At 45.4% G+C, this 25,652-nt stretch overlaps 2 protein-coding genes across 2 annotated transcripts in view; both read right to left on the bottom strand.

The window, feature by feature from the left end:
- Positions 1-8,241, bottom strand: part of LOC8039069 (copine-8) — a 47,666-nt gene extending 39,425 nt beyond the window's left edge. Inside the window, exon 1 of the mRNA XM_040208587.3 lies at positions 7,936-8,241. Coding sequence (XP_040064521.1) covers positions 7,936-8,015 — 80 coding nt within the window. The 5' untranslated portion in view covers positions 8,016-8,241. The remainder of the gene's footprint in view (positions 1-7,935) is intronic.
- Positions 8,242-8,970: 729 nt separating this feature from the next.
- Positions 8,971-25,405, bottom strand: LOC8039070 (endoplasmin). The gene is made up of 9 exons (XM_002413104.5): positions 25,151-25,405; positions 24,470-24,578; positions 20,701-20,842; positions 17,919-18,035; positions 16,095-17,585; positions 13,703-13,839; positions 11,534-11,768; positions 10,143-10,229; positions 8,971-9,127 (listed from the first exon to the last, which is right to left on the bottom strand). The coding sequence occupies exons 1-9, from the start codon at positions 25,383-25,385 to the stop codon at positions 9,104-9,106; spliced, it is 2,577 nt and encodes an 858-aa protein (XP_002413149.3). The 5' UTR covers positions 25,386-25,405; the 3' UTR covers positions 8,971-9,103.
- Between the last annotated feature and the right edge of the window lie 247 nt (positions 25,406-25,652).

Raw genomic sequence — 25,652 nt, 5'->3', positions numbered from 1 at the left:
TGTACGGTTGACCGAATCGGCATAATACGATAACAGTCTAAACTGTATCTGACAAGTTGTCTTCAGTGCTGGCAAAGGAAAGGGCACAAGAGGCTTGCTGTGCAGTGATTGCAAGTGCTTGTGTGTGCAAGCACTAGCACATGAAAGAGACTTTTGAAAATCATGCGCTCGTGCTCATGTCAGTGATGAAGGCAACCAGACAGACCTACAACACATTACAGTGTCACTTGGGATTCATTTGCACTTTACAGCAACGTACAGTAAAATATTAGGCATGTGCCCATGTCGCATAAGCCCCCTAAATGACTTTCGGAACATTGGAAATAGAAGCAAAGTACATGTCAAGCACCCACCCCAGCAAATCTTTGAGCCCACTGAGCTAACAAAGATTCTCTTCCGTGCAAGCCGCTTCTCCGAGCACACGACCAGCGCAAACCAGTGAGGCTTCACGCGTGCACACCGGTGCAGAGAGGTGAAGCGTTAAGTGCGCAAGCTGGTGCAAAGCGGTGAAGCTCTACATGCAAGCATTGGTGCTAGATGGTGAAGCCTGACGCATGCACAGCAATGCAAAATAGTGAAGTGTAATGCATGCATGCCGGTGCAAGGTAATGAAACTATAGATGCAGGCACTGGTGCAAAGCAGGCAAGCTTTATGCAAGCACGCTGGTGCAAGGCAGCAAAGCTTTACGAGCAGGTTCCGATGCAAAGCAATGAAGCAAGCAAAATCGGGCTTAATACCACCAAAAAAATGTGGTCTAAGAGTGCAACGGACAGTGGTATCAATCTGAAACTACTGCGCTTTTCAGAATAATAGCACCCTCTCTCGGCAGATATTAAAAATACTGAAGTTTTTTTGTTTTTTTTTCCCCCCTAAAGACGCACTCTACTTCGCTGAAAATATGCTTTCAACATGTTATGGTCAGTACTTCAGTTATAAAATATGTGCCCCAAATTCAAATAATGCCTGTGTACATCTGTCCCAGAGCTCCGAAAAGTAAGTAAAGCACTTTTATTAATAACAACCGTCCTTCATAAGCTGTCGATTGGCAAAAAATGGTGGTGGTGCATTATTGAAACCTGTAAACTTCACAATCCAAAATAATTTTAAAAATGTGCTTATAAACATTGGGAATCTGATGACTCAAGTGCATTTCTTGCACATAACGTAAACCTGATTTTTGATACGAAAAAGTTACGACTGTCACAGCTTTGATAGTTGTGTCCATGTGATGAAAATGCCTTCTTTTGCCACAGAAAACCTCTGATGTTGTAATTAAAAGCACACCTTTAGATGAGAGGTCTGGGCAATCAAGAAATGATGACAAAAATATACAGAAACAGGTGTTGCAGAACTCTCAAAATCGGAGAGCTCAGACAGCAAGCTCCAAAGAAAACTTGGCTGCGCATCACCGACAACAGTTCCACCTGTTTTAAATCTTTAAATATACCTTTGCCGTCAGACCACGTTATTACATGAAATTTCTAAATTGTTTTGACTACAAATAAGTAAATGTATTGACCAAACTTTCAACCTTTTGCACCCAGCTTTCATCCAGTGTGGTACAGTGGTTTAGCAATTGTACCACCATATTTAAACATATAAAGTTGACCAATTGACTCCAAAATGCTTAAAGCTCATTTTTAGGATTTTTTTTTTCCACCAGGCACAAAGTTTTAAGTGGAAATCTTGTTACAAAATGAACCTGAATTTCAAAGGGTTCAAAATTTTGGTTTTTTACGTTCTGAAACCTAACAAGCACCTACCTCCCATTTTTTCTGTGATTACCTCCAACTTTTTAGAGGGCGCTTACTTCAAACTTTTGGTAATTGACACCCCCAGAATTTGGAGAGCTGCTAATAAATAAAAGACTCACATTTGTTCTCCTCTAATTGAGTGGCATAGTTATTGGGGGAGAGGGTGCAAGTAAGAGCAAACTATAGACAATATTACGAGGCTGGAAATTCTAAGTGGGCCAAGGCCAGTGCAGCAAGCTTCCTCTCATTCTTTGACTATGCCTTTTTAATAAACTAGACGGGATTTATACATTGCTCAGCCATTACACCACTATTTTACAGCACTAGCCCTACTAGACGACAGGCAGTTTTGGAACATTGTCTAAAAAAAGAACTCGCCAGAAATAAAAGTTACACATGGGGACAAAACTGCTTTTGCCCCATGCCATGACTGTTTCCTATCAAAATCGAAAGACAATAATGGGGCCAGTAACAATGAAAAATATTTTCTTTAATTAGATGTAGCTTTTGTGTCTCCATTCGCCACAACAACTAAAGTGCCTTATCATCAACTTTATTCAAAGAGACTCATCAAATGAAGTTGGGTACGAAGCAGCTATTGGCTACAGCATTTTCTTTTCTTGCTTTGCTCTTACAGAAACAAAGGTAACAAACTGGATCAAGTGAATTATCCATCGTAAGCAGATAATCCATTGGAAATCCCTACTTTCCTCCTTTCTGCAGAGATTAGCTCTCAACCCATTACATTTAGGCGAGGAAGGATGGAGGGGAGAAAACGAACGAAAGATTTACCTAGCCATGCTGAAAATTTTTTTATACATAAACCTAGAAATTAGGAACACTGAGTCCGAGTTTGCACATCTTTAAATGGTACATGCTCGTCCAAATAGCTTTTCAAAACTAAATATCAGCGAGAGAAGCTTACGTACGGCCGGTCCCTTTCCAACACGTTACTGGGACTTTGATTAAATAAGAGACGGAAGCTTTTTGGCCTTCCAAACTTAGGAAAATAATGAAAGAGTTGGAAGCTAGAAACACTTCAAAGCAATAAACGCATTTAGGTACAGGGTGTGGCAATATAGGGTGCAACAATACGAAAGCATTGCAGGGAACGTCGGGTACGCCAATCTGTTAAGAAAGAGGGTGGAATGGACTACCACACTTTTTATTGCTGCAATGTGGTGCTCGGTTTCACAGCTTACCATGCCGGAGGCACCCCGTGCAGCAATTAACCCCTTCCAGCCAGCACTAAGCTGGGTCAGCCAATACTACCGCTAAGTATGGATGAATGTAGCCATAACTTGCTTACGCTTTGTTTCTATTTTTATTCCATGGGAGCCACTGCCTTTCTATACTTGTTGGCTAGGTGGAGCAAGCTGCTCCCCAATGAAAAGGGTTCAGCGGTATCCATTCAACCATCTATGTTGTTAAATCAATTTAAAAAAGAAAAGAAAAAAGAAAAGCAAGTTTTGAACCTAGTTCATGAGCTGCACAAAGTGGCTCGTACCAAAGTTGATTGTTAACGATAGTTTTTTTTTTTCTTTTTTTTTTTAAGTTTGAAATGTGTATATGTGTTCTGATAAAAAAAATCCTGATTTTAAATTTACATACAAGTTACCTAATTTGACACATAAAGAGGGAAAGTAGTTTGTTTAATGTCAGTTACTTTAATTCAAAGCGCGCTGAAAGCAGCTATATATATAAAAAAGATGTTCTTAACTATAAAGATAACTTACTTTTGTAAATTCCAACTAATGCTCTAAACAGTACATTAAATACAATTCAACTTTAGTAAAGAAAATATTTATATAGTACTTGTCAGCTGGTTCTATTTTTGTATTTATTTAGTTAGATAACGCACAGCAAACTATACAACTGATAACTAAAAATGAAAAAGAGAACTCTAGTTATCTCGGAATTTAGTTAGGGCCGAAGATGATACTAAGTTTCACAAGTGTGTGGAATAATAGTTTCATGTCTTTCAAAGTAATATTTTTTTCTCCCTCACAATGGTTCTCAAGAGACAATGACCCAAGAAATTCAATCATACCGCTGTGACGTTGAGGTCAGAGTTCTGTAGTATATTGTATGTTCTGCCCAACATACAATATACTACGAGCATTAGATGCTGAGTTCCGCTCGCATTCTATTAAACTGTTCATCTGGCTTTGCATGACACTTTGCTCCTCTCCCAAAACCTAAAGCAGAGGTTACAGAAAGCTACTAGATACATAAATAGAACTGTACGAAACAAAGCTCTTTTATGTAAGCAGGCATTTTCTTCTGGATATTGAGATAGAGAATTAACAGGGGTCTGGAAATAGTGAAGGGCGAGGTATGAGTCATGAATGTTTTGCAAAGCACACTCATGCAACTGGTGAAGATGGAGGTTGTTTTCAAGAAAGGCAAGCTTTCACAGAGTAAAACGATTGTGCATTGTAGAGAGTCTAACTCAATATATGGCTGGCAGTAGAAATAACAATCTAAAAAAGATTTAGACCGTAGATAAAGGGGCCATGGAACAATTTTAATGAATCAAGAATCTGCAGCATGTAACTTTCATCTAGTTCATCTTAGCACAAGGAAAAGAAAACACATTGATTTCCCCCAAAATATTGTGATTCCACTATCTCGGAAAAAATAAATGTTTTCTTTTACTTCTGCTAAGATAAACAAAATAAAAGTAACAAGCTGCAGATTCTTGCAACATTAAAATTGGTGCACCGCCCCTTTGAGATTCTCTGGTACCTATATTTTACATGGCTCAGCGAAATCAACCGGTGTTTGTCCAACTGAGATAAAATCAAGATTAATCTATATCTATTATGCACTGACATCTGAAAAAGTTATCTAAATGGCATCAAGAAGTAAAGAATGGTGCACAAAAACAAACATAAGTGCTGTGGTCTCGTAAGCATTTCTGATGGCATACCCTTAGAAAAAAAAAAGTGTTACCATAACCAGGACCTACATTCTTATCAGCTCGACGTTAGTGTTGCAGAGCACACCAGGAATAACACATTAATAATTGTTGAGTTATTGATTGAATTCATGTGGTTTATTGAAAGACCTCGATTTATGAGCCCACAGATTACAGAAGACCTCATTACCTGGATGAATTCCCAGAAAGCAACAAACACACATGAAAAAAAAAGGTGTTTTCTGCTTTTTTGTGTTTCCTCAATCAAACTTTTTTTGCAGGAACATCAACACAATTCAACACGCACCAAAATGTTTTTTTGTTTAAGAACTGGTACAAGTTATTTGCCTCACATGGTAGCACTTTAGATACACAATAAAAGACTGAGCAAGTACCCACCCAACATCTTTAGCAAACCTTGAAAAACAGATGGGGGATTGGGCACTTGTTAGGTACAAGAGCAAAAATGCAGAAAGGGGTATGTGATAGGGTGGGCTTCACTGCTTTGCACTGGTGTGCTAGGAGAAGCACCTTGGTGTGCTAGGTGGGCTCAGAAGTCGGGAGGTGGGTGCTTGACATGCCTTTTGGTTAGGTAGTCCTTAATGCGGAGCGCAAGTTTGTCCGCTTCTTGCACAGGGGTTGCAATGAAGTCAGAACGTCGTGCTCTTATTGGCTGATTGAAAAAAACGGTGGGTAGACCTCGAGGTCTACCCACTATCCTTTCAATCAAAGCCAATCAGAACCCGGCATCGTTCTGACGTCACCGTAACCCCCCACGCAAAAAGCAAACGACTTGCTCTCCGCAATGTTCAAGTGTGTGTATGGGGGTGGAAGGGGGGGGCGTGTTGTGACATGGGTATATGACTGATATTTTATAGTTGGCTTTACAAAGGAATAGCCCCCCCAACTGAAGCCAACATTATCCAAAAACTGCAACCAAACTCCTTTTTCTATCAGTTTACTTGGTACAAAAGTGAATCTTCAAGAGCAGTTTAGAAGGACGGGTGGACTTTTTAGTACGTCCCCTATAAATTTATGTACACTTTCCCAGGCTTCCAACTCCTGTCACGGTACTTGTATCCACCAATTATTTGAAATAACATTTGGTGTATGTCACATGATTTTCAGTAACTCTTCTCCTTCACCATAGCATAACCTGAATCAAAAGTTTGGGGCTCATTTCAGATATCTGATTGCACCCCCCTTTGGCAAAAGACACCACTTGCCTGGTTCTCCTTGAAAGTTCCTGAAGATTGATACAAACATTTTGTTCAGGTAATGCTATGCACAGAAACATTTTGTGTCTCCTCCCAACCACAACTGTTTTGTTCAGATATAAGCTTATAAACCCATATGCTGCATCATCATTTATAATGATGGTGCTGGATATCCCAGTTTTTCTTTTCTTTCAAATGCATGGCACTTGTTTTAAGACATAGTTTCTTTGTATTGCAATGCTGCAAGGCCTATAGGAGAGGTCCATGGTTTTCGAGAGGTGGCTCTATGGTTACTATCTCAGTTCTCTCATTTGTCAAAACTTGGCACAATTTTTTTCGTGGTGATTGCTTAGAAGTAAGAAGGCTAATTCAAACTTATGTCAACTATTCACCAGCGATCGCCTGTGCACCACCCGATTGTTGTAGTGCTCCTAGACTCCCTAGGGCCACGAATTGTGCACCAGCATTGTCAGAGCCATTAATTTCATTGAAAGTTATTGTAGGGTATGCTGTAGAAGCCCAGCTTAAAGGCTGATGAGCAGGCAGAAAGGAGGAAACTTTCCCCCAATTCCTCCTTTCCATCTGAGAAAGAGGGAGACCTTCCCAAGCAGAGAGCAGCTCAGAGACTCCCTCCTATGGAGAGAGAAGGAGACAAAAGCTGCGAGAGGGAAGGAAGAGACTTGGAACCGATTTTCTGCCCGGCAGATGACGATTCTGCAAGTCGCCCTTTAGAGAAGTGAGTTGCCCTGAAGAGGTGAAGGGAGGACCCCAGACCTAGGCATACTGAAGAGCTGATTTCTGTACATTAGCTAAAACAATGTTAGATGAAACAAATGGATTGCAAAATGACTGGCATTCACTACAATGCATGTTCAATCAAATTATGTTCGATAAAACATACCATATATGTTGTAGCATTTTAATCTCCGATTTAAGGCTCTATATGCTCTGCTTTTGTGCCCTGTTCTCTGTGTGCGAGTTTTTACCATGGGGCATAAAAATATATGTGAATTTACGACTTCCTGATGTCAATTGACGGAAGCAACCCCCAAAAAGCGTTTTTAAAACAGCCCCACCAGTGGCACAAATGACAGAGTGCTGCTTTTTCTTACAGCCAAATCAACTCTCCCATTCCTCCTAAAAGGCGAAAAGATATATAAAAAAAGGAAGAGGGGGGGGGGGGGGGGGATGGAGCGGACAACTTACAATTTGGCTCTGATGACAATTTGTGTTGCCTCGAGTCGCGACAAAAAACGCTGCCATTTAAACCGAATCGGCACCATATCCGTGTCTTGCACCACCAAAAGCCAACCAGGGAAGTCGTAGTGAACAAACTACATCGATGACCCAAGGGGAAAATGCTAGAGCTCGTACAAGCAACTGCTCGTGTGGCTGCGGCCAGGAAACATACAACCCAATTTATATCCTACAAACAAAAAAAGAAAGCCGTGTTTGTTTGTTGTTTTTAGGAAAGGGAAGGAGTACGGAGACTCAAACCAGCAGCGGAAGCCAGCCAAGACCGATCGTTAGCGACGGCTCGCAAAGGAAGACTCATCTTAACGCAGCTAAAGAAACGGAAATGGTAGCCATCAATTACCACATTACAACCGACCGAAATCGGGAAGATGTGCGATGTTTTTCTTTCTTTCTTGTGGAGACCGAAGGAGTATCATCAAAAGACATAGAGACACGCCGAACTGCGTTCGCGCACGGAATCCGTCAAACTCGCAAAGTCGCGCCAAATGAGCGCTGCAGGTGTCTCGATATCGGAGGTGAAAGCGACCCCCCCCATCCCCGCCTATTTTTATCCATTGGGTCGCCCAAGACACCGAACGGAAAGCGATCATCTGTGGAGCACCTCCGATCAATCGAAAGCGGCGAGGAGGTGTCCTCGGGCGGGGGCAAGGTTTGCGCGCTCACTGTGGGGAGAAAACGCAGCCTGTGTAATCGACCACGACCGAACCGCGGCTGCTGCCAGGAAAAACTTGTTGGACTCGCGGGTCCGCAGGTTGCATCGGGAAGTAGGACTGGGTACTGGCTTACCTGCACGAAACGCTGATCTCCACCTTGGTGACGGGGGCGACGGCGACCGCGGGGGCGAAGGGCTGCGCCGCCTTCGCCATCGCGCCCAGCGTTCGCGGCCGCTGCGCGACAGACTCGGGTCCGAGCCCCCCAACGCGCAGAACGAAGAGGGTCCACTCGTCGGGGCTGTGGCTGTCGTGCTGCTAGGTGACCATTTCGGAAGGGGTGACAGGCTCGCGGCGGGGCGAAAAACACCGAACACGATTGCCCCCCCCAAACACGGACCCCCCCAGTTGGCTTGCTTTCCTTCGCTGCAGCCGCCGAGCCGCCGCGCAGCGCACGCCGATGGGAGTGCGTTCCAATTCGTACCGGAAACGAAGACGGCAACTGTTTTTCGTTTTTTTTTGTTTTTTTTCTCTTTGTCCGCGATTGTGGCCACAGTTTATTGTGGCGACTTTATCCGAAATATTGTCTTCTGCCAGTGGCTAGGGAATGTGCTTATTTAACTTTAATCTAAATTGCCACGGTTTCTCCGGACGCCTAATTCAGGTTTGTGATGTCGACAGAGAACGTGTTGATATCAACACGTTCTCTATCAAACCGTTTATTATTTTTTTTTTTAATTTGGGTGTTTTAGGTTACCGCCCCCCCCCCCCCCCCCCCCCGCTCTTTCTCTCCGGAGCCGAAAAATTAATTAAAATGAAACACGATCCGATCTTCATTGCGCGATTAGACGGCAATATAGCTTACTACGTTGACAGGAAGTGAAGAGTTCTGCACACCGTTCGTTTGAGACATCCGCAAGCACAAAATCACATTTCGACCCTGTTAGGACGAAAATTGGCACCCTAGTCATTGCAGTCAATGATTCGGCAACGATCGAGGCACACGAGGGTCGTTCTAAGCGACTCCGAATGAAGGAAGGAATGCGTCATATCCATTTTTTTTTTTGCGCCACGCCCCCTTTATGTAGGGAGCAGACATGGAGCAGACGGCATCGCATCGGTCGCTAAAACAAAGCCACGAGTAGCCAAAAGAGCCCCGAGTAGCCAAAAGAAAACGAAGCAAAAAAACGTTTTATTTCACAGAAATAGGGACGAAACACGCGGCACTTGGAGTGCGGCATAAATATACACGGATGACGATGGCATGACTTGTGACGGTGTGACCCGCGACTCGGGCTGCTGCTTTACAGCTCGTCGTGTTCTTTCTCCTGCAAGGGCAACACATCGGAGGAGTCAAACACCAAGGACACCACACAAAATGTTCGTCGGTACTGTCAAGTGTCCTACTGATCCCTATACGATAAGAAATAAAATAATAAAGTTTGACTGAATCGAAGATTTAGGTGCAATCACCCCAACTTCGCAAATGGCGAAGACACCACCGAGGCAAGCAGCACATCACTGTAGTCCGTTGCAACTCAAGAAGATAGGGCGAGGGAAAGGAAGGCCGGGGAGGAGGAAGCAGACGGAACGCTGTAGAGAGGGGGAAACCTCTTCTGTCCAGCGTTCTACCTGATTCCTCCTCCCCAGCCTTTTTTCCCTCACCCTACCTTCTTCAATTGCAACGCACTGCAGTTGCGTGCGTAGTGAACAAACTACATCGCGGGCGAGGTTGTCGCACGTGCAGAAAGACTATACTCCGCGACAACTTTTCTTGGCAATGCAGTGGAAGGTACAGGCCCGCGTCCCCTCTCCCATTTTGAGAGTGCGCGGGCTCTCCTCCTCTCCCCGGAAATGGAAAGGAGGAGAGCCTGCGTACACTCAAAATGGGAGAGGGGACGCGGGCCTGTACCTTCCACTGCATTGCCAAGAAAAGTTGTCGCGGAGTATAGTTCCCTCCATGCGTGGCGGCAGCATAACAAAACTGGCTGGCGAGATCGGACTGTTGCTGGAATTTGTGCAGCGATTACGTGGAAGTATCAAAATTCTGCATACATTACAATAGATTTTGAACGCTTGTGTTTTCCCTTTTATTTCAATGAAGTCAACCAATGAGCTCTTTGCAAGTGCCCATAACTTCGATCGCGATGCCCCGGCTCGTCAGTTAATGTCCACTTGTTGACACTGAACATCCACTCTCCACTAGACAATGGAAAGAATAAAACAGAGGATGAATACACAGACGAGTACAAAGAATGTACTTGCCTGTGTTTGTCCCATGTTTTATTCTTTCTGTTATCTAGTATACCTTACAAACACGCTCGTTAGAAACAATCCACTCACCCCCTCGTCCTCCTCTGCCTGATCGGCCGCCATGGAGGCCTCCGTGGCAAACTCCTCTCCTCCATCCTCCTCTGGCTCTTCCTCCACCTATGGGGGCAGTCGGGCATTAGGCCTCACTCCATGCTGCACAACCAACTAGACTGCCCACACACTGGCCATAGATGTGCCAGCTGAGGAACGCTCAGAGTAGATCCTCACACAAACAAGACTTATTCCCAAAAGTCTCCGCTTTGTCTCACTTTAAAATGGACTATACGTTGTTTCACCCCAAGTTCGGATGCAGACGATGCTACCGTGTCAAGTTGGGGGTTTTACGTGCCGAACCAACGACTGGCATCTGGCACGCCTCAGCGGAGGACTGAGCATTAATTTCGACCACCTAGGGATCATTTGACGTGCAACCAAAAGCTTGGTTGTGCGGCGCTTTCTCCGCTATAAGCCTCCACCAGATTCCGGGCAACTCGGCCAGCATTCGAACCCACCACCAGGAGATCCGAAGGCCGGCGCTTTGTCTGGGAGCCACCGAGTAGGCTAGCCGTCGCTACTAACCGAAGTGACCAACCAAACAGCGTCAAGAGCGCAAGTCACTGGGCCTTCACTTTATGCGATTGGTTTGGCAATGTTAGAAAACATAGGGAAACATGACAAGCACCACATTTGTTCACTTTTGTCGTTGCTTAGTTGGTTCCACAAGCTTTTTTTATTTTTAAGGTATATTCTTTTGAAGCATTACTTTGAAGATGAGGATATTTGCAACATTCCATTTAAATGTCCCGAAAATAAAGCGCGTAATCAACTTCCGTACTTTGTTCAATGCAAGATCCGCAGAAGATGCTCTCAGTGGAGGATGAAGCTTCTACAGTAGATCTTACGTTGCCAGAAATAATCGCTCAAAAAACACGCCGATGCCACGAAGCTTTCCGCGCACACGTGATGCCGGCAGAACTGTAGTTTGCGGGAGCCAGGTGCCAGCACACGAAACTGTTCATGCCACCCCATGTCCCGCTTGCGTAAACTGACAGCAAGGTTGTCATGCGTGCAGAAAGACCACAGTTCCCGAAACTCGTTCTGCCAGCATAACAAAACCAGCTGGTGGGAAGGGTCTATGCGGAGAGCAGGGGTTGTGGTGACGTCAGCAAGAAGTTGAGCTCCGATGGTTCTGAATGAAGGATAGTGGGTAGACTTCAAGGCAGCTTGCTTTGAGGTCTACCCACTATCCTTCCATCAAAGCCAATCTGAGCTCAACGTCTTTCTGACGTCACCACAGCTCCAGCGCAAGAAGCAGACTACTTGCTTTTTGCACTCCGAGGCTGGCACGAGGCTCATACGAAGCCACACTGCCAGCAGAAGAAGCAAGAAAAAAAAAATGTAGGTAGACTTCTCCAACGCACCGCTGCGTCATCGGGCAGCCCCACGTTCTTGCGGAGGAGGCTCTCGACCCGGGTGGCGAAGGCGAGGGTGTCCTCCAGCATAAAGCCCGAACGGAGGGTGGCCGTCTCGTAGACCAGCTCCGCCATGTTGCGCGCCTCCGAGTCCTTGGCGTCGTCCTTGACCCGCCGCAGCAGCTCCTTGATCAGCGGGTGCCTCGGGTTCAGCTCCATGTTCTTCTTCTGGCTCAGGTAGTAGCTGCAGGCGGAACAAGGGAAGGCGACGTGACAAGAGGGAAGGACGTGGCAGAGTCGAGCGAGCACCGCTGATGCCGCTTCTAGGTGCAGGGAGGGGGGAGAGAGGAGGTATACAGTGGGCGTGCCCCTCCTCCATGCTCCTTGCAGCCAACGAGAGGCTGGCAAAATTGCTCTCAATATTTTTGCGCAACCGTGACATCCATGAAGCCGTTTCTAAGCAGACGTACAAAAATAGACGAAACCGCTCCAAGTTTAAAATGCCCCATTCGACAGAAATATTACGCCAACAATATTTTTATGGCAAAGTGTATCGTGACATGTGTCCTTATGTTGCACAAGCTTACTGGCATTGGGGAGACCAAAGTATACTCACAAGCAATGCCACTGACCAAGGAATTCTTTTGTTGCAGTGTAATTTCAAGGACAAAAGAGTGTTTTCTTTTGATCTCTCCTTTGAAAAACTTGATGACATGGCTGAACGGTTGCAGTACCCCCAGTGAGAATATTTGAATGCGGCTCGTACATTGGACCCAAGCACAGCATGAGCACTCGTTTAAGGCTCGTGATAATCAATAGCTCGACAAGCATTTGGGTAGTGGCCCACGTCCAATCGCTGCAATGATGACAATAGCTTTACCAGAACAATGTCTGGAACTCTGTTCGTGTCTTGTGATTTGCCAACCCCAGCGCGGGGCTGTGATCAACACTGGCGGTATATAATTGGCCCCAGATCATGTGGCCGCTTGTTCTGGCTGCAAGCTTAAGTTCTTGTGCTAAGCTCAAACATAAATAAATTTTTCCTATCTACCATAGTTTCAGAAAACCTCAACTTTATCACAAATGTTAATTCCCCATTTTTTTACATTACCCAATAAGATAATATAGCACGAAGTGTGTCAGCATGTTTTACAAACAGAAAAGAGTGCAACAAAACCATTGATTCAATTTTAGAGCAATTCCAAAACAAATAATTACGAGTTGAAATTGTTTTGCTGATAATCAAAAATAGGTCATTAAAGCCTTTGCTAACTAGAAAATTTTGACAAACGAATCGGCGGCCGCGAGATATCTCTCACGGGTATACGGGTGAAAAGTCATTGCCAAAATATGGCAGATTGTGGACTCTCGAGTGGACATTTGTCGAGAAAGCTCGCCCAGCAGGACTTACGATACGTCCAATCAGCAGCCAAGAGAGCTAAATAGGTTTTAACCAAGGCTCGGGTAAACTTGTCACGTTTAACATTTCCTACACCAGTAACTTTACACCCTCGTTTTTTTTATTTGAGAAAGCTCTCTGATCTCACAGTCCTCGTTAGAAATAAAACCTGGTACAGCTATGTGGCCAAGGACCGAAATCGAAGGTGCCGTGAAACATTGCTGGAGATTCCAACAGAATAGTTTAAAACCGAATCTTTTAGGTGGGTTCACGCTGAAAACTGATCAAGCTTTTGCGCGAATAGTATCAACGGTGCTTTCTCCAGTGTACACATGTTATAAGAATTGAAAGATCGCTCGCTTTTTGTTATTTATTACAGTTGCTCTGATGTCAGCTTGTGGCGGGAGCATGCGTCACCTGTAAATACCTTCACAACAATAGAGTTCTTTAAGTCATCGCAAATATAAACACTGCAGCGACCGCACAGTTTCACGTTGCCCCCTGCAGGGGGTCGCTTCGGTTTGAGGTCGCTAGTTTTCCTACAACAGAGTCAGTGTCAGTTTGCACTGGGCAAGTTAGTTCGGGACCGGTTCTCAGTGCCGCGAGTGTGATGCATTCTGGGAGAGAACTTCCGTGATCAAGTTTTTGTGACATCGATCTCGCAACTTTGTACCCCCTTCCAAGCACGAAGAAAGACTTAGTTCTATGTAAAAAAAAAATAGAGGTCTCATTTTATGCGGTGTCAGATGCGGCACAGGGAAGACGGTGGGGGCACTCACTCCCTCATGGTGTCCTGGGACTTGGCGTGTGCGTTGCTGCGGGCCAGCCGCTCCATGTTGCCGGTCCAGCCGAACTGGTTGGCCACCAGGGCACAGGGGGAAGTGGCCAGACGCTCGGAAACCATCGCCTTCAGGATCTGCAGGAGCGTGAACGGGAAAAGAACAGTCCCGCAATCAAACCAGGCTCTTTGGGGTGCCATTAACACAGTGTAAATTAGGCATGGGGTCCTCTTTGAGAGGCGATACCCAGTGCCAAATGTCAGCAGATGATCTCACAACCTACTCTTTCTAGGGCACATTCAAAACCACCCAGAAAAGCTGTAGTGGACTATAGTGACAACAATTACATTTTTCTAACCAACACAAATACTGTCGAGACCAGTTATAACGAAGTCAATGGAAATCGGAAATCACCTCACTATATCTGCTATTTCGTTATAACCGACTTCAGTTAACGAAGTGCAAAAGGGAATGGGAAATCGTGATCGCTTCACTCTAGCCGGTATTTCATTATAACCAATTTCGTTATAACCGGTCTCGACAGTAGTCATTACCATATTAGTCCCCTTTTCATTGAGTATATGACTCTGGGCAATTTGACAAGTAATACCTAAATAATCCCAAGCTGGTCGTAAACAATACAACTGTACTACGCAAAAATTAATGGTAATAAATGGCTCGCATTAATGTCACATCACCGAGCACGCTCATGGCCATGCAGCCGAGTGCACACCTTGTTTCCAAAAGATTCTAGAACAAAGTGTCCCAAAAAAAAAACTTACGAGGTTTTTTGTTGTTTTTTTTTAATCACAAAAATGAACGATGCATTGCCAACGATGTATTCTCCGCCCAATCGTAGCGCTAACGATTCGAACCAGACCCCAAAGGTTGAGAACTAATCATTATCTTATCAAAAGTAACGCAATTTTCTGAAAATATAAATGGGAAAATGGCGGCACATGGTCTGTTCCGAAACTGGTTAACACCCTTGTGCTACATTTGGGTACAAAAAAACCGTTTTGGCAAGAAGTGGCTTATTTCTGCGACAAACACTTTGGCTCTGTTCCAAAATTTACTCAATCCGACTCTGGAGTAAAAGTTTCGTGCCGTGGCATTTCAAAACTTGCTCGCGCTTACTCAATAGCGTTGGAAATCGCGTTCCAGAAGCGGGTTGTTCACACTGGAGTAATCACTTTTGCTACCCTCCTCCGATCGGCAGGTAACGTCTGATCAAATCGAGTAAAGGCATCACGTGATCTGTTTGCAATGTGCATGTCATTTGCTTCCTGCGCTTAGAGCCGTCAAAGCTTGTCTGTTTCGTTGGCTTTCTTGACAGAAGTTTCAAAATGGCAGAGAATGAGCTGCAGCTATTTATGTGTCGTTATTGCGATCTGCCGTTTGCTACGCACGAATTGACTGCACGCTGCATTCAGATTGTGCACCTTGCACAGGAAGGTATACCTGTTGTTTTTATCAAAGTGTGAGCGTAAACGGGAGCTTCTTTACTCGTCCTCGGCATTGGAGTGAACTCCATGCTCCCACGTTCAAAACTGAAAACGTTTCAATGCGGTAGACAATGGGACATCGTTTTACCCAGAGTGTGTGTAACAAGAGGACAACGCTTGTAAAGCAGTGAAGGCTTCAAAGATTTTATGTATATGATCCAAGTCGAGAGCCCCACCTCCTCTCGTGCCCAAAGAAATTGCTTAAATTGCCTAATTGCCTATGAAATTGCATATTTTGTAATCGTAGTCTCGTCAGAGGTAACACATAATTACATATCACTGTTGAGAAAGGGCCCCGAGCCGTACTGCTACACCGTGTGGAAGCAGATTCTAAATTTCCGCAAAACGCGATTGGTGCAAATTACAATGCGTGGAATGTATACGTTTAGGGCATCTGGACTAGAATTGCAGTATTGTGCTGATTAATGACAACAAGTTTTTAATGTTTCTTGAAAGGATTAAGTAATTTTGATCTTAACATACAGTCAAAAAGGATGGCGAGCAAATGGAGCCACCTAAAAAAAACACCACGTTGTCACTGTAAAAAGATGCAAAAAAGACTGATCAAGTTGCCGATCATTTACTCACGATGTCATGTGGTATTACCCACTGATGTAGAAGACGGGTTACTCGAGCAAGATTCGGAACACAGCCTATATGTTTTGGGGGGGACATGCTGCACTTGCTTTAGACAAGAGTGCACCAGGATCTGAATGGCTAGATCTATTGCAGCATACATTTCACCCCCCCTCCCATCACCCCCCTACCCATTAATTTTTTGTAGAAAGAACATGTAGGAATGACCACCGGTATCATGCAATGACATTGCGCACGCAAGCTACGCACAAAACCACATGCTCACAATAGACGTGCCTCGTTCAACTTACCCTGCCTTTGAACACGTCATCCTCCAGCCACTTGGTCAGAGGCTCAAACTCCTTCACCAGGGCGTCATGGCGCTCCCTGGCCTTCCCTTCGTCAACCTTCAGGCCCTCCTTGGCCACATTCTGGAACTTCTTCCCCTCAAACTCCGTCAGCGACGAGATTGAGTACTCGTCCACAGGCTCCGTCAGCAGCAGCACCTCGTAGCCCTTGCGGATCAGACGCTCCACAAACGGCGATCGCTTCACCTCGTCCAGCGAGGCACCGGCGATGTAGTAGATGAACTGCTGGCCATCCTTCATCCGTGTCACATAGTCCGACAGTGAAGTCAACTCCTCGCCATGCGAAGAGTGGAATCTCACCAGCTTGGCAAGACGCGAGCGGTTGGTAGTGTCCTCGATGATGCCCAGCTTGAGGTTTGTGGAGTACTCCTTCCAGAAGCGCTGGTAATCCTCCTTAGGGATGCGCTTCATCATGTCCAGGGCCTTGCGGACGAGCTTCTTCTTGATCACCTTCAGCAACTTGTGCTGCTGAAGCATCTCTCGACTCACATTGAGCGGGAGGTCGTCCGAGTCTACGACGCCACGGACAAAACTGAGGTAGCTGGGCATCATGTCCTGGAAATCATCGGTGATGAACACCCTTCGGACGTACAGCTTGATGTGGTCCACCTTGCCACCGTATCGGTTGAAAGACTCTGTCGGCTGAACTGCCGGCACATACAGCAGGGCCTTGAAAGTCAGCTCTCCCTCGGCGATGAAGTGGGTCTTCATCAGCGGTGGCTGAGTGTCCTTCGTGATGGCCTTATAGAACTCTTCGTATTCCTTCTCCTCGATTTCTGCGGGCTTGCGCGTCCAGATGGGCTTGGCGCTGTTGATGAGCTCCCAGTCCCAAGTTGTCTTGTCCACCTTCTTGGTCTTCGGCTTCTTTTCCTCGTCGTCTTCCTCCTCCTCCACCTTGTCCTCTTCCTCCTTGTCGGTCTTGGCCTCGTCAGCCTCTTTCTTGGCCGCCTCCTCTGTGGGCTCTTCGATCGGCTCCTCCACGGTTTCGGTCTTAGACGTCCACAAGAAGATGTTGAAGTTGATGAACTGCGAGTACTTCTCGATCAGCTTCTTCAGTGTGTCCTGTTCGAGGAAGTCCCTGGCCTCCTCCTTCAGCTGAAGGGTCACCGTGGTTCCGCGGCCCAGAGTGTTCCCGCGGGGGTCCTCTGCGACGGTGAACTCGCCAGAGTCCGACTCCCAAACGTGCTGCTTGTCGTCGTTGTGCTTGCTGGTGACCACAACCCGATCCGCCACCAGGAAAGCGGAGTAGAAGCCCACACCGAACTGACCAATCAGGTCGTTCAGTTCCTTGGGGGCATCTGAACTCTCGGTCACCTTCTGAAGGAACTCTGCCGTGCCAGACTTTGCAATGGTTCCCAGGTTATTTACCAGATCGGCCTTTGTCATGCCGATGCCCGAATCTGTGATGTGCAGCAACCCGTTGTCTTTGTCGCTCTGGAAAGAGATTGTGAGACTATAGCACACGACTCTTCCGGAGGACTCGCATAATCGAAGACTAAGTTCATTGAAGATACCCAGAATCACCTCAGATAACTAAACCGAGTAGCAATCTTTTTGTCGCTTGAGATAGACGACATGAAGCTCCAGGTGTGTTAAAATTACTGACAAAACCCATCGCCAGTATTTGGCAGCATTTCAATTTGTGGATATAATGAAAAGTCTTGGTAGATTGGCACTATCTCTATGTATATGCTCGCGCTGTACTTAGGAACAGCAATGTAACATGGTGGACGTTTACTTGACAACTCTTTGAAACCCGAGGCTTACCTTGATGCGAATGGTCAGCTCCGGATTCGTGTTCAAGACGTCAGGATCAGTCAGTGACAGTAGCCTTATCTTGTCCAGGGCATCAGATGCATTGGAGATGAGCTCCCTAAGGAAGATCTGTGGAGGAAAAAAAAAGTTTCTAATAAGTAACCAATTCAGTGAGCATGCCCACAGTCCTGCATTGCACACTTGGTTAGGGATGCGGAGTTAGATTTCGTCTACTGTTACGTTCATGTGAATCAACTACCTGTAGCCAGCAAAGCACATGTCCAATGCCAGAAAGAATATTGCAGGAGTGTATTTCAGATGCAAAACTTTTGATAACCAAGTTAGCAACTCAAATAAGCTTGTTCCACAAAGCTAGTAGTTTCTTTTTCGCTTGTTTTCATGATGGTCACGCCCACAAGAGGAGAATATTTGAAGAACCTGTCATTATGAATTAACCCAAACTGGCAAACTGCATACAGTGACCTCGGAGCAAACCTTTGAAAATAATTACCACCCCAATTGCACCGCTGGCTTGACTGAGTAGTATATGGCCATGCTTGTGTCTTCCCAAAAAGATCAAAAAGAAAAAGCAGTAAATATGTGCGTAAATTTAGAAACAATGACAAGTGATGGCACCCGGTTTCATCCCAATGCCAGCTCCAAAAATTACTACAGAGTAGAACCATGTTGAAACAACCAACAAGAAGCATTTCTAAATTCCCACTTTTCCATGTTTCCCCTGGAAAAGTTTTCTGAAAATTCTCGAATAAATTAGGACGACAACAAAAAGAAATAGTTCAGTGACCATTGCAACGTCCATTGTCAAAATAACTGGAGGTATTTGCATGCCTGAGACGTCTCTAACGAAAGACTTGGGTAATTTCTCTTCTGGTCATGACGTCCGCCGCCAAAAACCGCCATTTCATTATTTTTGTGTCCTGCTCTACACATGCTGCATCTATATCGGTGAAATGTGTTAATTCGGAAACAAGTGCACCAGTAAGCAATTTGATTTGGTATAGAATGTTGTGTAAACTTTAGATGAAAACATCTTTACAGAATCCTATCTACTGGTGTGTTCGTTGTCATGTTACACACACTTCACTGCTATGGACATAGCAATGAAGTGCCACCTTTCCTCGAAGAAAAAAACCGGCCATTTCAGGTGGAGGGGGGACGGGGGGAGTTATGCGAGATTAAACAGGTAAAAAGACAGTGTTCCCTGTTACTTTATATATGGATTCAATTTATTTTCATACCAGCTTCCCAGAGTGAAATTAGTTAACACAGATCTATTAATACATCATAGCACATGCAAGTACACGAACACACGACACCGAACTCAATGTTCGTAGATGCATACCATTCAATCCAAATTAAGTGAAAAAAAAAAAAATCTCGCACTTCTACTCATCCTGTGCAGCAGGTGGAGAACCGATTAGTGGAGTTTACATCAAAATGGCTGCAAATTAAGTAATGCTCCAAGTAAAAATGGCTCAAAGAAGCTGAGCATGATGCACAGAGTGCAGATTTAGAGCATAAATCTATTTTCAAAAATCGCTGGTTCTGGAAGTGAACGTGGGTATAGAAAAGCACAAGCTCAAAAGCTCATGGCCACTAGTGAATTTGTGTGATGAGAGCATGTTTTCATACCTTTCATATCATGAATTACACCAGGACAGTGTCCTTGGACTCAAAGTGACGTCTTACTCGCCATTCTCCTATCTCTTTTGGTAAATCACAGACTCAACATGCTTCACCGATTACCGAACGCGCCAGACTCTTACGAAAATTATATCTTATTTGCAGCGAAATAAACAATTCCTTGCACCAGAGAAATATTTACAAGATTAGCTTAAAAATAGAATATAGATATGCCTATATACTGAATAACGTTGATGGCCTTGGAATATATTTATAATCCCCACCCCACCCCCCCAAAAAAAAGAACATTAGGTTTGGATTGTTGAAAAAAAAAAAAAAAAAAGGCAAATGATGGTTTTAGATACAAACAAACAGACAACCTTTTCATAAAAAGAAAAAAGGTTGTGACGGTCTAAAGTTGGGCAGGTACCAACGCTAGACTTAGCTCGCACATAAAACAGCTGTACTGTTTCCCTATAAATGCATGCAAAGTGAAAGCTGCAAGAGCAAGCTTCCTACCCCTGCCATGCACGACCGCTCACGCAGCAAAAGTGTGGCAATAGGCTCTCGCCTATAGTACTGGTTTTGCTCATAACAGTAGTAACGTTGAAGGCATGTTTCAGACACTGCAGAAACATGTCCAAAAGCAGCATGCTTGCCAGTGCGACGGTATTATTTAATTGTGTTTTCTTCCGATTGCAGTTTCGATGGGAGACTAAAAAAGGATAAGCAGCTGTCTCGTTAGGGGATATTTAAAAGAAAGGGAAAACAGTTCCGACGGCGACGTGAAAATAATGCCAGCGGAGAAATAATAAAAAAACTTTCTTTCACGTCTTCCAGAAGCGGTCACGCATGACAAACAGCTTTGATTACGGCGAATGTCAAAAGAGCCACCGAAAGAAGTAACTATACCCCACTTCACATGTCTTACAAACCACAGGTGCATAGGTTGGCAAGGACTCGCTGCACAAAGACACTTTAGCGAGCAAATGCTGGAGAGGAGGCAAGTTGACTCGCTTCCTCTCCAGCATTCGTTTACTCAAGTGGGAAGAGTGAGGGGGCTTTGCGGGAGGAACCTGTCCCGCTGTTCTCGACCAGCAATGGGGTATAGTTGTTTCGGAGAAAACGTGCAGATAGATCCCGGACCTACCTCCTTGTTGCGGTAGAGGGAGTTGATGATGAGCTTCATCATGCGGCTGACCTCCGCCTGGAACACGTGCTTCTCCGCCTTCTCCCGCAGCTCCTTCATCTGGGCCACGTTCAGGCCATCCAGCTTGATCGCTTCCTCTTCCCTGTTGAGGCACGGTCCGCGTCAAGAGCCGTCCGCACAACATCGCCACACACCCGTAGCCATTTCATCTCCGACAACTGTGTGGCACTAAATTACCGCATTCGCTCCAGTAACAGATGCACCGTTTACGATTGAGTACTGCACGTCTACTTGTCTACTTTCCTGCACAGCCCTCACTATTCGTTGGCGGCCGTAGCCGAGTGCATAGTGTGAGCTCGTTCTGAGCATGCCAAGTGAACGATGCACTCAAATGGGGCGTCTAGAAAATACCTTTTATAGTCACCGACAAGGTGAGAACATCAAGGAACCTCTCTTGAATGCCTGGACTCCAGCCTGTGCTCCTTGTCTTCTATTGTGCTGTGGCTGAAAGTATGCTCGAGGTTCACAAGACGCCAAAGCATCATCAAAGGCGAAAAGCTGCGCTCGAGACAGGACAACAGAAGCTCCTTTCTACCGTTCTCATTTTGTGAGGGACTATAGTCATTGCTTTTTACCCAGGAAATATAGCAATGTCGAGAAAAGCATCCTCCACAAAAATGTGATCTGTGCAAGTGGCACTTTTATGCGAGGAGTCGTCTTCACCTTACAAGTCCCTGGATTCCTTACGTTGATCGTTACGATGGGCCAACGGGTGCTCTGCAGGAGGTGAACGCGCTGGCTTTGTTTATAAATAGTGCACCTATTACTCGAGTGAATACGATAATCTGTGCATGTCGACGTGAGGAAATCGCTTTCGAAAGACAGTCTGCAAAATTGTTCGCAGCACCAAAGTGCATGCTGGCTTTGTAGTTACACTCGCCATGTGCCGACGTCTGCTGCATTAACTTTTTAACTCTAAAACAAACTGCACTTTGCACATGCATTTATTGTCCCCTTACTTTAGTGATTTGCATAAAAAGTCCCACACAGATAAGGTGAGAACATGCAGCATGGGAGACTACATTCCCAGCATGCCTCTTGGGGACTTTTAAAACCTCCTTGCTGCTTTTAATATCAAATTTGTCATTTTCATCTTAATGACTAGAGTAAAAATGTTTGGCTCCTTTCAGTGTTTGTAATTTTCCCCTTTGTGTGGAGAATTATGATACGTGTATGTGCATTTAAGATCAATTATTTTGTCAGAACAGACGTTTTGAATGCCAAAGCTACTGCTTCTTTCCCAACAACCAACCGTTGTATAAACTACTTCATGCAGCATATGAGCTATGCACAAAATTTCTTTTCATGAGGTGGGCAATGAGTAGAACAATTAAAAAAGACAAGCTAGGAGAGCGAACTACGATTTTTATACCCTGAATTCGATTATCACACAAACTACTTTCATTTGAACCTTGAAGCAATTGCCACAGGGCATGTGGTGAACCTCTCTGCTGCCAGTTATCTGTCAAAGGCGTTGCCACGGCATCATCAAAATCTCAGAGCCAGCTCAGAAGCGAGCAAGGGTCACCTAACACCAATGATGATATAACGTCCCCTAGTTCTCCTGTGCTCATCTGCACTCAGCTTGCAGATTATACTGCTCCTGCTGATAAAAATGAAAGGACGCTGTACACGCGTCATTTTTAAGATGTCTGCATTGAAACTTTAATGTTTTCTTATAAATTCAAAATCTCATTTTTGTTAAAAATGTTTTGCACCCAAGGCATATCCTGATCACTACTAGACTACTGAGACGTGTTACACAAGGTAAGTTGAAGCAAAACTTGTTGCCAGCAGATTCCATCACGAGACTATCTAGTTCTTTAAAGAGGCCCTGCAAGGACTTTTTTACTGGTTTTTAATTTGCACCGAACCTGAGCGCACTGAACGTAGTAACTTAATAAAACTTTTCTCAAATTTCGCTTTATTTTGAAAGTTATAGGCAAATTAAAATAACAAAAAGAAGCAAAAAATAACCTCTTTCATGACGTCCTCGGTTGCTTGAGTGACCGTGAATTGGAGGAAGGGTAGTGAGCTTAGCAAGTGCTCATGGCTGCCGCACTCCGTGTCGATGGCTCGAGAGGCTAGGCTGTATGAAGCATGTTCTGGCTAGGCTGTATGAAGCGGGCGGCCAGGGCGGTTCGCATTGCATTTGCTTTGCAATTAAGCACTAATTCGGCATAACACTTCATTGGCCACAAATGACAGCAAACACGGGATAAAGATCAGTTCAGAACAGGAGCCACTTCGCGCTGCCTTACCGCCATAGGCTAAACTTCGTAAGCCAAAGCTGCTCGCCGAAGGCCTTGGGAACGTTCGGAACCAGTCGGATCCTGCAGTCCATACGACCTCAGCACTGCCCCAAACATCCGGGACCTTTCTACGCTCGTTCGTGCCTCATCCCATTACACCTTTCTAGCATGCGCCACCTTTTCCACCGCTTGGTGGTGGGTATGTCGACGGGTCATTTCTTGTTTTCATAGTTTCTAAACTGCATTTGTTTCTTTTCTGATCTAAAATAGCCAACAAAAAGTACTTTTATAAACAATTGACGTGGTTTGCGCCCCTTATTTTTTGTATTTCGACTAAAAAGCTTTTAGCGGCTCCAACCAGTAGTAAGCCCAGGACCAAAAATGTCACATTTTGCGCACTTTCGGTACCGCGTGCCACTCCAGTAGGTGGAGGAGGCTTCCGTGTCGTCTGGTTGAAATTCGACACACTGATATTTAGTTACTCTCTCCGTGCCCGCTGGCTTGCACGAACCCCAAGAGACGTGGAAACCACACAAAAGGTAGACTCTTAAATATGATTGCAGGGCCCCTTCAATGTATGTGGCTCAGACACTGGATTCAGGTTGCAGCATGCATTTATGTGCCATTGACAATGTATATTACACATAGGTGCTATTCAATAAATTGTCCGTACACACCAGCTGGTCCAGCGAACACAATTTAAGAGCATCATTAGAGAGTTCTTGTTACCATCAATTGTCTCTCCGCTGCGCTCTCCACAACGGAGACGCCGCCACTGCGGATGCGTGCTGCTAGAATTGCCTGCCAGTTACGGATCTCGTAGCGGATTGCAGAGAGCGTTGCTGGATGGCAAAAACAATCTATGAAAACTCGCTATTCACTGAGCATACTGGGGTGTTCACATACATTGTTAAGAATGGCAATTTTAGTAGTGTCGAACGCCCATTGCCGAAGTATTCTGCAAGCTCAGTCAGTGTGCGCTCAACAACAAGGAACTCTGCTATGGACGTGAGCGACAACCGAGATGGTGAAGATGTAAGGATTCCGCAACCCCTACCGTCGCTGCATGCTTGGAGCATCCTCCAAGCCAATTTCTTAAGCCTGGCTCTCACACATTTGCACATGAGTGACTGAGTGCATTGTGACCTCTTGTGACCACTTAACACACTGGCGCCATCTACGAGCAAGCCTTGAACACTTCCGGCCCGTGTGCGACTAGACTGAAGGTTTTGCAGCACTTGCTACATCAAACCTATGCAGTACCTATGAGAAATAGGCATTTAGAACATCAAGAACCCTGCAAATATCCGGGAGCGCAGAAGGTTAAGTTGATGCCAAAAGGTCACCAGGTCCCTGTCAGGGACCTCATGACCTTTTGACAGCCGCTAACGTGACGTGTCCCAGGCGAGGGCGCCGCAGAGAGCGGAAACGCGCGTGGAAACTCGAAAAGCACGGACCTTTGCACGACCTCGTCGTCCGTTCGAGACCCATCTCGGCTGCTTCCCAGGTCGTTGTCGAGCTTCACGGTGCCATCGTCCGCGGTAGTCTCTTGGGCGTAGCTCAGGCCTTCAGAAAAGACGGAGAATAAGGGGCGACGTCTCACGCTGAAACTGCTATTTCTCGGGCATCTCAATACAAGCTGCCTCTGAACTCATCATTTGTGGAGCAAAGCTACAATAACGCGGCCAGAATTTCTGGTAAAAAAAGATAAATAGTCGAATGCAGTTAGCGTCGCTGTCATCATACCGACGGCCGCCGACACTCTGAAAACGACACCAAAATAACACACGTTCAATGGGACAAAAATCGTATATTAATGAAGCTTTAATTGAAAAGTATTTGTAAGCTCGAAATATGTCATCACAGGTAGTTTTCCCGCACGCGTTGGTGCCGAGGCACGTTGAAACGCTCGAACGCTTTCTCCGATCAGTTTCAATCCTGTTATCTTGGAATATGGACATTTGATAACGTGCTTTCCCAGAAGCATAGCGGTGGACGGTACTATCATTTTTGTCATTCGAAGAGTCAGCATTATATGGGACGGGAACTTGAAACGCTTCCGGCAAGGATCGACGTGGTTAGAGGGGCCGTGTTACGAAACACGCGCCAGGCACCCTTTTATTTCTCTCGTAACTTACCCGCAAACAGAGCCACTAGGCAGACGCTGATGAAGAGGTTCCGCCGCATCGTGGGAGTCAGCTGAGAAACCCAAACTTCAGCGGAACTCGGCACGCGTTGATCGGCCCACAGAAGGCAAACACCGGTAAACCACGCCGCTCGCTCTGCTGAATGACAGTGGCCTCCGTGAGCGGCGCACTCTCTATGGCTACCGGAATGCTGATCTGCCAATCGGAATAGACCACGCGCGGACATTGAACCAATCGCACAGCGCGAAGTCAGCAAGCCTGAGGTTGCGTTGGCCCTACGCCATTGGTCCGTTTCGCCGATCGCAGCGCCAAGCAGCGCCCCGTTTCCTTGCCCTGCTCAATGAGCAAATTTGCCAGTGCTGTCCTAATGGTGCGCGTTACTCCCACGCCTATATGCGTGGCGCTGGTTTAGTACTACATTTGTACGGTTTTGGTATTTTAGTTTGCTGTTGCGTAAGTAACGAATCATCTAAAAGACATTAAATACTTTTAT

This window comes from Ixodes scapularis, unplaced genomic scaffold (assembly GCF_016920785.2).
Source record: "Ixodes scapularis isolate PalLabHiFi unplaced genomic scaffold, ASM1692078v2 PGA_scaffold8__174_contigs__length_109621045, whole genome shotgun sequence".
NCBI classification, from domain to species: Eukaryota; Metazoa; Arthropoda; class Arachnida; order Ixodida; family Ixodidae; genus Ixodes; species Ixodes scapularis.
The sequence above is the reverse complement of the archived record's forward strand: the minus strand, read 5'-3'. Positions and strand labels throughout refer to the sequence as shown.